The sequence below is a fragment of the Musa acuminata genome, chromosome BXJ3-1, assembly GCF_036884655.1.
Source record: "Musa acuminata AAA Group cultivar baxijiao chromosome BXJ3-1, Cavendish_Baxijiao_AAA, whole genome shotgun sequence".
NCBI lineage: Eukaryota > Viridiplantae > Streptophyta > Magnoliopsida > Zingiberales > Musaceae > Musa > Musa acuminata.
The window spans coordinates 22,306,526-22,322,500 of NC_088349.1; the positions used below are offsets into that span (position 1 = coordinate 22,306,526).

At 37.8% G+C, this 15,975-nt stretch overlaps 1 protein-coding gene across 1 annotated transcript in view; it reads right to left on the reverse strand.

Annotated features, from left to right (window-relative positions):
- Positions 1–404: 404 nt before the first annotated feature.
- Positions 405–15,975, reverse strand: part of LOC135629438 (uncharacterized) — a 16,518-nt gene continuing 947 nt past the window's right edge. Inside the window, exons 1-3 of the mRNA XM_065136789.1 lie at positions 15,823–15,975; positions 6,637–6,944; positions 405–1,009 (exon numbers count right to left, since the gene is read on the reverse strand). The exon at positions 15,823–15,975 is cut by the window's right edge and continues 947 nt beyond it. Of these exons, the coding sequence (XP_064992861.1) occupies positions 657–1,009; positions 6,637–6,944; positions 15,823–15,975 (814 nt within the window). The 3' untranslated portion in view covers positions 405–656. The remainder of the gene's footprint in view (positions 1,010–6,636; positions 6,945–15,822) is intronic.

Sequence of the window (15,975 nt, forward strand, 5' to 3'; positions counted from 1 at the left end):
CATTTTACACTAATAAAGTCATTATGAGTGTACATCAATTTTTTTTTAATTTAAAAATAAAATTATAATTTTTAAAAAAAAAATATTACAACATTATCGAAATCGGCCAAACCAAACCTGGTTCTGATTTCAAAACCGGCCCTTGCCAATTCAGTTCGTATTTCAATTTCTGCGAAATCGGAACCGATGGTTCCAGAATCATGGTCAGGTCTACTCATATCATCACGGCAGCAGAATGAAACAGTCACCCGTAAGCAAAACCTGCGAACCCGAGGAAAGAAAACCCAAATTTCATTCATCAATAAAAAGACTCAGCATACAAATATCACAGACAACCTACATCTTGAATCGTGATTGATGATTCCCTGATGCTGCATCGGTGGATCACACCCAGAAACATCTAATTGAATGCACAAATGGCATATTTCGATGACATTAAAAATGGTCCTAGTTACATCTATCGTAGCCGAGGTAAAATCCACAACAAACCAAATATATGGGAACCTGCAGAGCCATCCTGATCCAAGTAGCTATTTTTCCAAATTACATTGCAATCTGTTTAGAGGAAAATTAAGCACAGAAACACATGTTCCCTTGACATGAAGAACACCAGCAGTGAGCACAGGTTCATGGCAAAATCTGAAGGATGTCTTGCACTAGTCAGATAGATCGAGTTCCCTTCTGCTCTTGATGACAGCCCTTTTTCTCATATCAAAATCAATTTTATCAAGATCCGATGCGGTTGCCAGGTATCCATATAGGACCCTCTTCTTCTCACCAGTCTTTTCATCAGTTTTGACCAGTGTGGGATTCTTATCATCACCACCGGACTGAGAAGCTTGTACACGTGCCCAACCTTTACGTCCATGGTTGTCCTTCTCCAAGTAATCTGCCAGTCGCTCAGCCTCCTTCATCCCAGCTTGAGTGTTTGCAAATTTCACCATTGTGATACCCGTGTGGCCCTCCTTTCCATATATTGACTTCGACTTGCCGCCACCAAAACCTAGTTCTGAAAATAAACCCAAGAATATGAAGAGAAAATATAATATGGTAGTGACTTGAAGTGCTCAAAAGGCACTTTCATCCTTTTCTATATAAATAATTGGTGTCACTATTATTCTCATTGAAGAATAGAAATCTCACACTTAAAGTTCACAATATGTAATTTATAAGGTGCAGGTCATAGACTATTGTGTTTTTTTTTATTACTAATATCAAAAAGCACCTTGAAAGGTTTTTTGAATCCATATGTGCTAGTGCATACCACTAGCCTTTATTGCTCGAGATTTTGCTGAAAAAGAAATATGTGTCATCCTAATCTTAGTTTGTGAGGGCAGGCCTTGGGACAACAGTCCTTTATGACTTGGAAGACCGGAGAACGAGTCATGAAATCATTCTCTCTATATTTAGAGGTAAGGCTTTGTACACTTGCACTTCTCAATTGGCACGAGTACGCACCTAATCTTATTTTGTAACACAGCCCATTTAAAGAAGATACCTCAAGTCAATATGACATCAATAATGAGACGATAACCAAAACATGGCCAAACAAATTCCATCTCATCTTTTTATCTTTTTGTTAGTTTTCAAAAGTTAATCAGACTTCTTTGTATTCAATGTGGCAGGGAAGAGCAACAATAGTCTCTCTTTAGATGCAAACACATCATTCAGCATATGGCATATCTACAAATGAGTATTTACGAATATCCTTGAAAAAATCAGACCAATACAAGCATCCAGCACACAGGTTTAGTTGGTACAAGCTACAGAGATCAAAGAAAGAATGATGTACTACTATATTCAAAGGTTATCTAGCATGTACCAATAGTATTAGAATGTCAAAATTCAGATTCAAAGATAAATTGGAATCAAGATAAGAAGCTAGTTTAAAAAACCAATTAGACATTACTTATATGCAGTAGATCTGATTCGTAGTAAGTCTTGGTCAAACAAGAAAAACCCAAAGCAAAGGAGCATGTAAGGAAGATGTTGGACTAATTTACTTGGGGAAACAGGAGAAAGCTATGAACTATGGCTTGGAGATGAGTTCGAGTAGGTTCACTAAAGCAGGAAATTCTGAAGCACTTGGAAAGCTATTGTGACAGAGATGAAGCAGACAGGAAAAAAAAAGCATATATAAGGGAAATTCGCCTGATATGCTGTCATCATTTTCAGGTGTTTTTATTTTCTGTAAGTTGGAAAGACGCAAGATTCTTTTATCAGAGGCTCAGGTTAGTTAGCTAAAGATCCTAAAGATCAACTTGCTGATAACCTGACTTTACATATCTCTATGTAAATCCATTGTCACTATTGAGTTGACATCAAATGCTACTTTACTGGAGAAGAACTACATGTCTGGATGACACAATGCAATAGATTGTAAAGAAAACCAAAGAAATAAATAAACAACAAACAAGAGATCTACTTGGGACACAACAGGTCCATATTATTGAACCAGCATTCTGCAAAATCAAGATACTGCATGAGTACATCTAATATGTTTAAACTGTTTTGTAGACTGGATGAATAATAGTTCTGCCCATCTCATATCACATGACATGCAGAAACAGACAGGGAATATCAAACTTGTTGCCCGTGTGATCTACAATATAATAGACCAACACTCCATTCATCACCACTAATCGGTGATCTGTAGCATAAAAGTTGTCTCCATGAGAAGCATGTGCTAGCAGCCTAAGTATATACAAAAAGCCATTACCAAAGACAGTACCATACTACTAATTGTATATTCATTCATCATAGATAAATTACCCTTTGTCTGCATACATCATAAAAAATGCTTAACTTGCATGCTCACACAAGTCCCGGGTATCAACATTAACATTCAAAAGCATCAGAAGGGTGACATTGAGGAAGGGTAACATTTAAGTGCAGTTTAAGCATTTGCACATCCCAAAAGGCACAAATTTTTAGGGACATGCAGGTGCATTCTTCTGATAGGCCAAGACAATGACTTGTGGAATGCTAGGCAAGTGGCAATCTAAATTTGAAAATAATGTTTAACATCCAAAACAGCACTACTGCCCAACCACACTTTGCTGTGGTGATCATTCAAGCATCCTGTGATGCTGCAAATTGCCCATCAACTTCAAGTAATGATAATCAAACCTAAGTTCCATGCTATGTAAAACAAGAAAGGGACATCCTCATTTATCAATGTTCCAAATATTGCTCTATGGTCAGTAGACATGAAGTATAAAGACAAAATATTAGAAGCCCATACATAAGTGCAAGTGACGTCATCTGGTGATAATTATTAACAAAAAACACTAATATTGGTCTATGATCAGTAGACATTAAGTATGAAGACAAAATATTAGAAGCACATACAAAAGTGCAAGTGAGGTCATCTGGTGATAATTATTAACAAAAAACACTAATAAATATCAGATCAAGGAAATGATGATAAAGACACAGTTGATAAAATTTATGAACATAAGCTTGTGTAATTGACAAATGGGGCTACTTTAGTGTTACACAGCAGATCTATTGCTGCTATAGTAAAGCAACAGCAAACATACAGCAAGAATGACATTCTTGCAAGTATTTGCCAAATTTATTACACTATTAGCTACATACAAGCATTTTTATAATCAAGGGAGGGCATTTTTATAATCAAGGGAGGGGAGACCCATATGCAATCCTCCCTTCACTCAGGTCATAAATCCAACTTAAAAAGGCAGCTGGCCAAAGAAATCTTATTTTTGTTCACAAAACTCCACCAGAGACACCTTATTTCACTGCTTATCTTACATTTATTTGGAACTCAAATACCAAAGATTGAATTTCTGTTTTCACAAATCTCAACTCATATGTAAGAGAAAAAAGTTCTAAAAGTAAATAATAAGACTAACATGATAAAATTACCTAACATAGATAAAAACATAGAACACCATTTTGCCTGGACTGATACAAAATGGGCGATAAGTACAGTCCGTGAGTGAACCAATATGCGGACCACCCTGATTTTGGACGGTCCAATTCAACTTATTAAGAAAACTATTTATTAAATGGTTTAGGGCTTGCATTTGCAAGACCTCTTTGCCCGTGAGTAGCCTAATGCTGCTCGCCACCCACTGTGACCACCAATTCCTTTCACTCCTCTTCCTCCATCGCTTCCTCTTTTTCCTTCATTTTCCTCCTTTTATCTTCCTCCTTTTTCTCATTCCTCTTCCTCCATGGCCTCCCCTTTGTTCTCCATCTTCCTCCAACCAGCACCATCTGTTCCTTCCTCTTCTCCTTCTGTGTCAGTCCACTAGTACCAACAGATACATATCAGACCAACCAGGAATGGGTGATTGGTACAAGATGATAGTCCTTGGATAAAATTCAGCTAAAAATCCTAAAGCAAAACTATTATAAATTAAGATTAAATTAAAAACAGACATGACTACACTCTAACCTAAAGTCAGTCTGCCTAATGCCTTTACTCTAACTTGGATAATCATCAAAAGTGATGTGATAATACTTTTGATGCCCTTAATTTTCTGCCACTTTTAGGAAGCTTGGCTAGCAAATGGTGATTGCTCATGCAAATGCTTGGCCACAATAATTTAGTTATGTAACTCAGATACCTCAACAACTTCAAGAAACTTCCTAGCAGGTAATCACATGCAAAATAACAATATACCAATAACATTCATTTTTTTAATTTTTTTCATTTTAGTGCTCATTGATACTAAGAGTGTGTTTGGGAACACATGTGTATTTTTAATGTACATTTGGAGAAAGGGATTTGAGTGAATGTACAATTGTGGAATACTTTGAGTGTTTGTAAACAATAGATGAAAAAAGTATTTATTGACGTAAGTGTTTCTTGGTAATATTGAATTCCAAAAGTCCATTGAATGTTATATGACAAATTTACCCTTCTAACATTTTTAATATTTATGCAAAAGTAAATACATATTTTTATTTAAATTAGTAAGTAAACAAATAAAATAAAATAAATGAATGTATGTAATCTTATAAAAAAAAATTGTACAGCCCAAAAATATAATTATATAAATGAATGTAAAATAATATTTGAAAATAAATAAATAAGATTCCACCTTATAGAAGACATGAGAGGAGTCGGCGACGACAAAAAATCGAGAGAGGGAGAAAGAAAATGAGGGTTAGTGTTTCTATTACATAGTGGCAATCCTATGATTTTAGAGAATGTCATAAGGTATTTGAAAATTTTAAAAAATTTCATAAACATCCCGCAAATGCTGAAATACGATTTGAGCATTTGCAATCCAGCATCTAAGCCAACTACGATTTGAAAAGAAATTATCAAACACCAAGTCACATATGAAATGTGCATTGGACCCTCCCTGCACATTTCAAATGTATTCTCAAACGCATCCCAAGTGACATAGGTCAATAAACTACCTGGTATAATGGTACCGTACTGGTCCAGTCGGTTATCATAAATGATATTGGACCAAGAGGTAAATACTTACTAAAAATCATTTAATGTGTTGTTGCCAATCAGTGTTGTCGGTGTACCAGGAAACCTCTACAGTATCAAACTAGTAGAGCATAGTCAGTAAACCTATTATCTGAAACCATGGACGATGGCAGTCAATACATACCAATCTGTCAAGGTATCAGTGCATCAATGAACCAACTATATGGACAAATACTGGCATTCTAATAAACTTCTCTTTTGTTTTCAAAGGTGCACTGTACAGGACCATCTTATGCATACCTCTCCAATAGGATTACAGGACAGGTACTGATACTAGTATTTGATTCCTTGGTATTGATTATGTAAAGTACAAGTCTTATGAAGTCTGAGGGAAAGAGAAAGACCTTGTTTGAAGCTCAAATATTATATGCAGAAAAAGTATATAAAGCTCATAGAAGTTTATTTTTGTAGTCGATACATGATGCACAAAAATGAGCCCTAATGTTATACTTTTAACCAAAATATAAAACCAAAGTGATTACCCTTACAGGAGCAGTCATGAAATGTCTATGGGTCATGAGAAATACTACAGTTATCATAGAATGGAAGCAAGGGAGAGAACTAAAACGTGGTTTCGAGAAGTAAGAATTAAACATACATGTATATATGTTATGATAGAAAAGACCAGCTTAAGAGGATGGTCTTGTAAAGTAAGGTTCACTGTACCGTGGCACACCGCTCGGTACGGGTGGTATCTACCTATCCAATAAGGGATCGGTATAGACAATGCATACTAGTTTGTCAGAATGCCCCACCGTACTATGTATTGATATGTAGGTACATACTGTACTGACAACCGATCGATAAACCGGTACGGATCAGTAAGACAAACCATGTTGTAGTATATAGAAGTATCATAAAATAGGTCAAGAACCAACAAGAAGCAGATTGCCTAGGGGCTAGGATAAGATAATGACTTATCTTGGAGAAGAGAAAAAACTAAGGGACATAGTGGGAACAGAGCAATTACCAAAACCTCATTAATACTGTCTGAACAAGTCGAAAAAATCATGACTTGAACAGATTAATTTGGACTGACCAACATTTGAGCAAACAATTGAGGCATGAAAGATATAAAGGTCGCAGTTACTGATTCTTCTTCTTCGAAGTACTCTAGTCCTTATAATTCAAAGAAATATGAAATCAGTAATCATATATACCTTTAAGTATATTATCCATCTCTCTATTACCCATACCCTCAATGCGACCATCTTTTCTCCTTCCTGAACTTGTATTATGAATTATCACTGTTGGGGGCCATATAATAAGGTCTTCCCTGCTTGCTTGAGCATCATCAGCAGATAATAATTGATATGCCTTGGAGTTTTCAGGGGCCTTTAAATAATTCCATCCCATAAGCACACACAAGGCCTTGTGTAACCCAAGGTGATCAACACGCAAGTCGGCATTTTGTGAGCTGTATGTGTGCATGATAAGCCCATGCACATCAGCGAAGTCTTTAGAGGCCCTGTAATTGTGCAAACCAAGGACATAGAATAACAAAAAAGTTAAAGATCCCCTAGTGAACTAGAAGCCAATAATTAAAGCATAGCACTACAAATGAAAAGAAATATTATCCTCCTGATTGATATTAATACAAACAATTTCACTAAATCATTAGATTCAGGGTTATATCACACTTAATATCACCCCAATGTGCTACCAAAAGAAGTATCATCTGACAACCAAATCAGCAACTGAAAAATACTATTCTGCAACATAGTTATCTAATGCCAAAGAGAAAGAAAAAAGGAAGTCAATATAACTCCTCTGACAAGAGATCTCCCTCCAACAGAGGAACAAAAGAATATGCATGAGTAAGCTGAACAGCTGTAATCATATAACGACTATGGGAGTTCATCAAAATGGCAGGAAGAATTTCAAACAGGTACTCATTTCATGACACGTTTGATGACCAATGTCAAGCAACCGATCAAGCAGCATCAGATCCTAAATATTGCATCTAGAAAAAAGAAAAATTAAACATTCCATTCCAGTTTCCCCTTCAGAGGATCAACAGAAGCATACCAACACAACCCAAGGGGAATGGAATTGGAGGAGAGAAAAAAAGAACAACACATTCATTAATGCAGAGAAAACATCACAACTAAAACAATATAGAACCGGATGATGCTAAAAGAATTTGTCCATGATTAGCAACAAATCTAGCAATCGTAGCCCAATACAATTTAACAATCAAGAGAAAATTGAGGCTCACAGAAAGAAGCCCCAAGCAACAAAATACAGAAATACTATTCTAAATATCTCCTCTGACATGCAAACTCAAACATATAATGTTCTTCAACTGAATGATAGCAAACTAATATAAACACTCACGGGATACTGAAAAAAAAATTACTCAATCACAAGGGCAACCTTTCTTGTTTAATCTAAATTTAAAAATAAGAACAAACATTTTGGAAATTGCTGAGCAAGATAAGACTGAACCATTAACTTTAATAACCTAGGGTCATAAGACCAAGATAATAGTAGTACAATCATCTATCCCCCAAGTTAATAGTAAAGGGCTCATTTAAGCCTAATCAATCATCTGCCCACATCTGATGTGGAACTACACTGGAGTATTACAATATCCCTTGTTTAAGGTTTGATGTTTTTGTTAAGGTCCAAACATGGCCCAGAATAAAACCCTAATGATGTTTAGCTCAATGGTGATTCCATATTGTGATCTGCTTCCAGCCACATCCATAAATAATCCTTTTTTTACTTGATCCTCACACTGCTCAATACAAGATCCACTTTCATATCAAATGGGAAGATTGACACATTAAGTTGATAGACATGGAATTGGAACCATATGACTCAAAATGCTTAAATCCAAACATAGTATTAACCAAGGTTCGTAATACCGTACCGTACCGGTATTTCGACCTGGGCTCGATACCGGTACAGTACGGTATACCGAACGGTACACTCAGGTGCATCGAGCACTGTAGCACTGCTACAGTGCTACAGTGCGGACAAGTACCGGGCGGTCCACGTACTGCTGGCCTATCGGACCGGTACATACCGCCCATACCGGGCAGTACGATTCGGTATGGCAGACTACTATTAACTCATCTAGCCTTATAAATATAATCAATTCTCCTCGCACAGCCAATGTGAGACTAAGCTGGGAAATCTCAAAGTATAGTTTGTCACAATAGAAGATACAAGTAAAACAGAAAAGTTGCTACAAACCTGTTTGCACTATGAAAAAAGAATATGCTAAAAGAATTGGCCATGGCATATATGAGCAAATACGAACACTCCAACTTTCCAACAAGATGATCGCTCTATTTAATTACAACAGCTTTCCAAACAAATCCTGCTGCCCAAGCAAACCCTAATTGAGTCATGGCCACTATTACTAACAACAAAAATAACATCAATAATATTAATGACAACAACGAATAGGAATACAATTTTCACTGAGATGCAAACATTTAATGGTATTTTCCTTTAAAGCTTACATGAGCATAAAAGCTCAAGAAACAACAGTGCCCACAAAGAGAAGAAAACATTATAATACATTTGCCATTCTAATACAAAGGAGAAGAAACACAAAAAGATGAAACTAGTAAATATGACAACTAATATGTACTACTGCCAGAGTAAAACACAAAATAAAGAATTATAGACAGTACCAACCATGGGTTGGCAAACAAGATACTGATCGACCATCTAGATTCACAAACTGTCACACTTAAAACCAAAGGAAAGGAATATTGATAGTTATAACCATGGATTGTACCAATCAACCATCTAAAATCAAAATCTAAGGGTTAAAACAGTGCCTATCAAACCTGTAGGAATATTAATTGTAACCAACATGGATTCTGTACAAAACATCAATAATCAAAACCTAAGGTCAAAATAATGCCTAAGACACCAATGCCAGCAAAGGAAAGAACCATGCTCTCTTAACTGACTTACGCCAGCACATGCCTATGCACTTTGGTGTGAAAATTGGGAGAGAATGCATACAGAACCAAGCTCAGTACATTTAGAGATACATGCAGGCACAGAAACATAATAATGAACATGATCTAAGGAACTGTCAGGACCTTAAACAGTATATACCGGTCTGACAGAGATCCAGGTCATGGACCAGCCCATTATAGGTGGCTCAGCCCCAGTTCAAGGTTTATTTGAAAACCCTATTAAACCTTCACTCCCTCTCTCGCAATTGCTGTTGCCCTCCTGCTGTGTGCAGGGCAAGCCTTCGCTGCCCACTGCACAGCTGGTCCACCCGTTGTCTACTGCCAGTTGTACTTCACCTCCTCTTCTTCTTCTTTTTCTCTTTCTCTTGCCCACCTTACCAGTACCATGGCACAAACTAGCATACAATGTACCGATATGCCCGAGAATTATAACAGTCCAGCCAGGGACCAGTATCAGAGATTGAGAATCATGAAATGAGTATGACGGCACAAAGTGGCCTAAGGTACCATGAAATTCTTTAGACAGCTATAATGCAATAAACCTTAGTTAAAATGTTGAAGCAACATCAGCAGCTTGATCATATTGTGTGAAAATTGTCAATTTAACAAAGCCAATAATCTTCAAAGTTAGAATTGACAATCTTAAACAAACACAAAGTTACAGCAGCTAAATGTTGTCGGAGAGGCAGAAACCCTAAAACTGAAGTGTCACAATAGAAACACAAGAATTTACAAACTAAAAGGCATGGCTAACCAAGAAAAGACCATGTAATTTGTGGTGTAGAAACATAACAGACTGTGACACTTGCCTATTTAAGGATTCAGCTGAATTTGTTATTCAAGAATAAACTCTATGCTACCCCAGCTTAATCATCAAGCCTTCTTTGTTCACAGTACAAATCCCCATCTAGACAAAGCGGCATTGTCAAAGAATTGGATATGTATTTACAAAGTTCAAGTACGAAAGTGCATATGTAAGCACATTTGTAAGCACACAAACCATTCAGTGAAGCAGCACTCGAGTTTCCAACACCTCATGCACATTATAATGAAAAAGGATATGTCTCCCTCGATTTATAATAGTTTTTCCATAGATAATGGCAAATATAATTTACGCAAAATGCTCTTTCACTTCTATTTTCAAATTCCCTCTTGAAGGCTATTAAATAATCTTGGCCACCAACTTTGTAATTATACAGCTAAAGTTAAAAAAAAAATGTAGGTATTCTTGAGGGAATATGAAAAAGGAACAAAGAACCAAATTAAGGACTCATTACTTTCAGCCACTATGTCAGGCCAGAAATTATATCCAGTAATGCCTTCATCTGATTTTCCGAGCCAATTTGCAAAACAGACAATCATTCATCATTTGAATAGTCCAGTACCTCCAATTAACAATAAAAAATGTAAAAAAAAAAACATATAAATTGGTGTCCAAATTTCATGAACAAACAGAATGATCTAAAAGGGAAATCAATTATTAGCATTGGCTGCCAGAAAAGACCAATTTGTAACAATCACGACTGAACAAAAAATCATTTATTTTTTTTCAAATCTAATTCAGGCTATACAGACAGATTCATTATAAATCTCCTTTCCTGTAAATCAAAATCTAGACATTGATTCACTAAAAGGATTAGCAACTGAATCTGCACATACACATCAAAGTGGCATTACAAGGCACAAACTCATACAATGGCACAAACACAAATGAAATATTACACAGCTATGACCAATGCAAAATAGTGTAGCAAAAGTCATGTGATGTACCTTGCAAAAGATTGAATGTACTTAAAATTGCACCAAACGATGCACACTAGAAGATTTCCAAACTTCAACATGAAAAGAAGAATTGATACGTGTTCATATGATGCATAAGTAGGATCCAATTCACAGTGAATCTGCCAACAGGGAGCAAAAATATGGACCGGGAATAGACCAGGTCAGGCAAGGTAGAGATCAGGGTTCACCATTGCAGTTGCTGGACCCGTCTCAAAGATTTGTCGATACGGTACATATCGGTCTGTACTGACTGGTACATCGACACATGGTACGCTGGGGCATGCCGACAAGGACTCGGGCGAGTTGCATCTCGATGGCGAGTCGGACTGGTATGTACTGCCATACCATACTGACTCAGGCGGTACAGCAATTCAGAGGTAGAGATGAAAAAAAAGGGTATAGTTAGCCCCCTGTCCTAATCAGCTAACAGGCCAAGTTCAGTTGACCAGATACCCACATCGGGTTCGGTTAATGAATTAAATTAAATCCCTTATTTTAAAACCCTCATAAAAACTGCCGGATAACATCAATTTTAACCTTATAATCAACAAAAGGTACATTTGAGCAATACCCAAGCAGTCAATATATCAAGATTTTGATCTGAATCTGACCCGTAAACACAACAGGTACCCTGGAAAAATGAAATGCAGATGATTTAAAGCATTCAAGTAAGACTACCACCTCTAGCAAAACTGTATTACTTGGCACTCAAGCACAAGCACACTTCCAAAGATGCAATATTTGGTGACATTCAAGAATGTCAAAAGGATGTTCATATCTGGAAAATGGATATCCAAGCTATTAACTGATTGCAAATGATAAAAAAGGTAGTAGAAGTAGGAGACGTAGCTAGATACAAAATTTGTCCAAACACTTTGGTAAATTATACCGTCACGTCAGATCATATATGCATGTATTAAAGACTTTTGTGTCGATCACAGAACACACAGGTCAGCATGATAAAGATAATGTGTGATGGTCGCATACTAGAAGAAACATTTAGAGAACTATAATCTTCCAACTAACACCCAGTGCTACTGCCATACTGCTAACAACATAAAAGTTATCTATCTATTTTCAGTGGACTCTAGACTTCCTAGCATATTATGTCTTTACTAAGAATACAGAGAGCAAGAAGTAAATCTGAATAATATCTATTCGAGCAGATGACATCTAGCATATTTAACCCTCTTGCCTTCAATAATTTATATCATATTAAGCAGCCCAGTTTCAACCTTTGCACAATCAGTGACAAGTATTTGAATTTAGAAGAGATGAGGACATAAGAACAGATGGAATGTTGAACAACCAAATCAACAAGAAATCAAATTACAAATAAAAAAGAAAAAGAAATCATATGCATACACATCCCAGCAAACAGAATTAGGTACTCGTAATTACAAGTCACCAGGTGCCCAGGCAAGGCAAGGCCTCAATGGTAGGTCGGGCAAGCACTGCAACTGGGTGTGGCCTAGGTGCATGCCTGAGCCCAGACATCACACAGCTCAGGCACATGCCTAAACTGATCCTGGTTCGATCGAACCATATTAGAGGGATCCTGGTTTGATTGAACCATATGAGCAGGATCCTGATTTGATCGAACCAAATGAGAGGGATCCTAGTTTGATCGAACCAGATGAACCATCACTCACCCTCCAATCAGACACAAGATCGATCCCGACCTCCTCTCTGGAGTGGTGGCATGCAAACGGCTTCCTCTTGTGGCAAAGGAGGCGCTCCAATGACGTGTGAGCAGCTTCCTCTCACACGACGTCCCTCTAACAGCATCTTCTTGTGGTAACTCTCTCTCTCCTTCCCACCATGCTCTCCCTCTTTCTCCTCCCCCTCCTCCAGCATCATTACAACCATTGAACCTCCCCGAAAGCCCCTACCCTCCATGGAGCCTCCCTGAATCAAAACAACCCCCCTCTCCCTCCTCCTACTCGATTCCTCCTCCCTCTTCTCCTCTCTAGTTCTTCCCCCTTTCCTTCCTTCTCGTTGTCCCATCCTTCTTTCAACTCCTCCACCATAACCCCCACCCTCCCAGTTTCTCTTCCTCCTCTACCATTGCCCTCCTGCCTGATAGCTACCCTCATAATAGACATTCATCAAGCCTCTCTAAACCCGACAACCCCCCTCTCTCTCCTCCTCCTCCATCTTCTCCTTCTCTATGTTTCTTCCCCTCTCCTTCCCTTTCACCGACGAGTGAAAAAGACCATGAAGCATACCGAAAACCATCCAATTTTGACAGGCTTTCATTTCTTGGATTGTTTGCAACATATTCATATAGGAGAGTGCTGGTGCACCCACTCATAGTAGCCACTCACCTAATTATATAACTAATAGTCATTTACACCAAGCTAAAGAGCCACCAAAAGCATAATTAGTACATGATGATAACATAAACCCAAATCTTCATGTGCTGGATCTTCTAGCACTGGTGGACTAACAAAAATGAAACTCGGGATTTAAGACAATTGCAAAAAAAGGGGGTGAGCAAATCTCAAGTGGGCTCAAGGATACAAACTAGCAGTAATTAAAAAAACGCTAAGCGTCAAAAGGCGTCAAGGTCCCAAAACATCCGAGGCGCTAGGCGCTCGTCCAAGAGAAGCGAGGCTCTCTAAAATATTAAAACATAAAAAATATATAATATAATTTAAAATATAATTATTTAAACAAAATATAGTATTAAATTAAAAATATACGATTAACAGTATATTACTTAAGTTAGAAGAGGAAAAAAAAATATTCTCTGAAATATTAAAATATAAAAAATAAATAATATAATTAAAAATATTATTATTTAAATTAAAATATAATATTAAATTAAAAATATACTATTAACAGTATATTACTTCAAGTTAAAGAGGGGAGAAAATATTGTTAACAACAGAGCTGCGAACGATAGCAGCGACAATGGTTTAATATACTATTAACAGTATATTACTTAAAGTTCAAGGGAAGAGAAAAAAATGCTAACAGTAACAGAGATAGCAACGGCGCTGCGAACGATATCAGCAGCAACGGCGCTGCGAACGGTAGCAGCAGTGGCGACGGAAGCTGCGGACAGTAGCAGTGACAATGGCGAAAGCTGCACACAACAATAGCGGAAACGGCGAAACCTGTGGAAAGCAACAGCGGCAGCAACGAAAGCTGCAGACAGTAGTGGTGATAGCAATGAAAGCTACAAACAACAGTAGCGACAGCGACGGAAGCTCCAGAGGGCGTCCGTCGGTGGCGAAGGAACATGTGGTCCTCTCCCTCGATAGTGGAAGGATGCAACAGCAAAAGGAAGCTACGGGGGCCGTCGGACTTGTCCGTCGACAACAGAGGAAGGCTCAGTCCGCTGCATCTACAACGAAGGCAACGACAGAAAGTGTCGGCAACGGAGGCAGAAGGAGCGCTAGGGTTCCTCGAGCTCGCGCAGGAGTGAAGCGTGGTTTTAAGGTAAGAAACTACGAACCGAACCAGCCTTAAACCGATTCGATTCGCCTAGTAGAGTCGAGCGCTCACCCGAAGCGCCCAGCACTTGCATTTGGGCGAGCGCCCAGGCGACGCCGCACTCGCCTCATTGAAGTGCACCACCTGGTGCACACACGAGACGCTCGGGCCTCGCCTCGCCTCGCCCAAGCGCTTAAGCAAGCGCCCGAGCGCCTATTTAAATTACTGCAAACTAGCATGCATAATTACCTCTATACAAATAGAATCATGCAAACATTGAGTCTATAAAATATAGATGTACATCAAAGGAGTGTAATCATTCAAACAAGAAAAATTAGCAAGCATAATCATCGATTAAACAAGGTCAAGTCAAATACAAAATCTATAGGCCTGTTATGTCACAATTTGAATATTGAATAATATATCATTAAGTAACAAGAGGGCGAGCCTTGGTACAATGATAAGGTTGCTCCTTTGCAACTCGGGAGACCAAGGTTCGAGTCGTGGAAACAGCCTCTTTAAGTATTTAAAGATAAGGCTGCATACATGAACCCTCTCCAGACCACACATTGGCAGGAGCCTCATGCACCGGGTATACCCTTTTTATGCCAATAAGCAACAAGAAGCAATTATATATCTAAAACAAATACAAAAAGGCACAAATTATACTGAATGCTTTTTTGAAGTCTACATATTGCAAAAAAGGAATTGGCTTATAATGTAAACATAGAAAAAGGAGGGAGAGAAGAAAAGAAATGTGATTCAGAAAATGTGGTCAACTATGGTTGCAATCAAAATATATCATAGCAGCATCATAACATGTATGCAAATGGATTTTCATGAATTTGTATCAAAATAAATCATACCAGCATCATAATATGTATGCTAATGGATGATCATGAATTTGTACGTACACTATGCTCATAACAGACCTAAGGATGACAACTAAGTGCAGCAATGCATAACAAATGAAGAATATAAGCTAACCACAGTGAAGTGTTCACATATATCAACACATAAACAGATAAGAAATGCTAGGAGACCTTGCAGAAATTTATAGAGGCTTAGAAGCATAATACCAAGCATGCATGAGAAGACTAACCAATAAAGAAATTAAACTGAAAGTTTATAATTAAGAACACAAAATAGGAAAGAAAAAATATCTCAATGTGATCGAACCTGCCACAGACGACACAGTGCAGAGGTCCATTCTTTCCATCATCCAAATATTTTTTTCTTTGTGCTAAATTCTCATTAATCGTCTTTGAGAACCTAAGGAAAGCCCTCTTCAGAGCCTGGGCATCCACATCCAAAACCACAGGGGGTGCATCA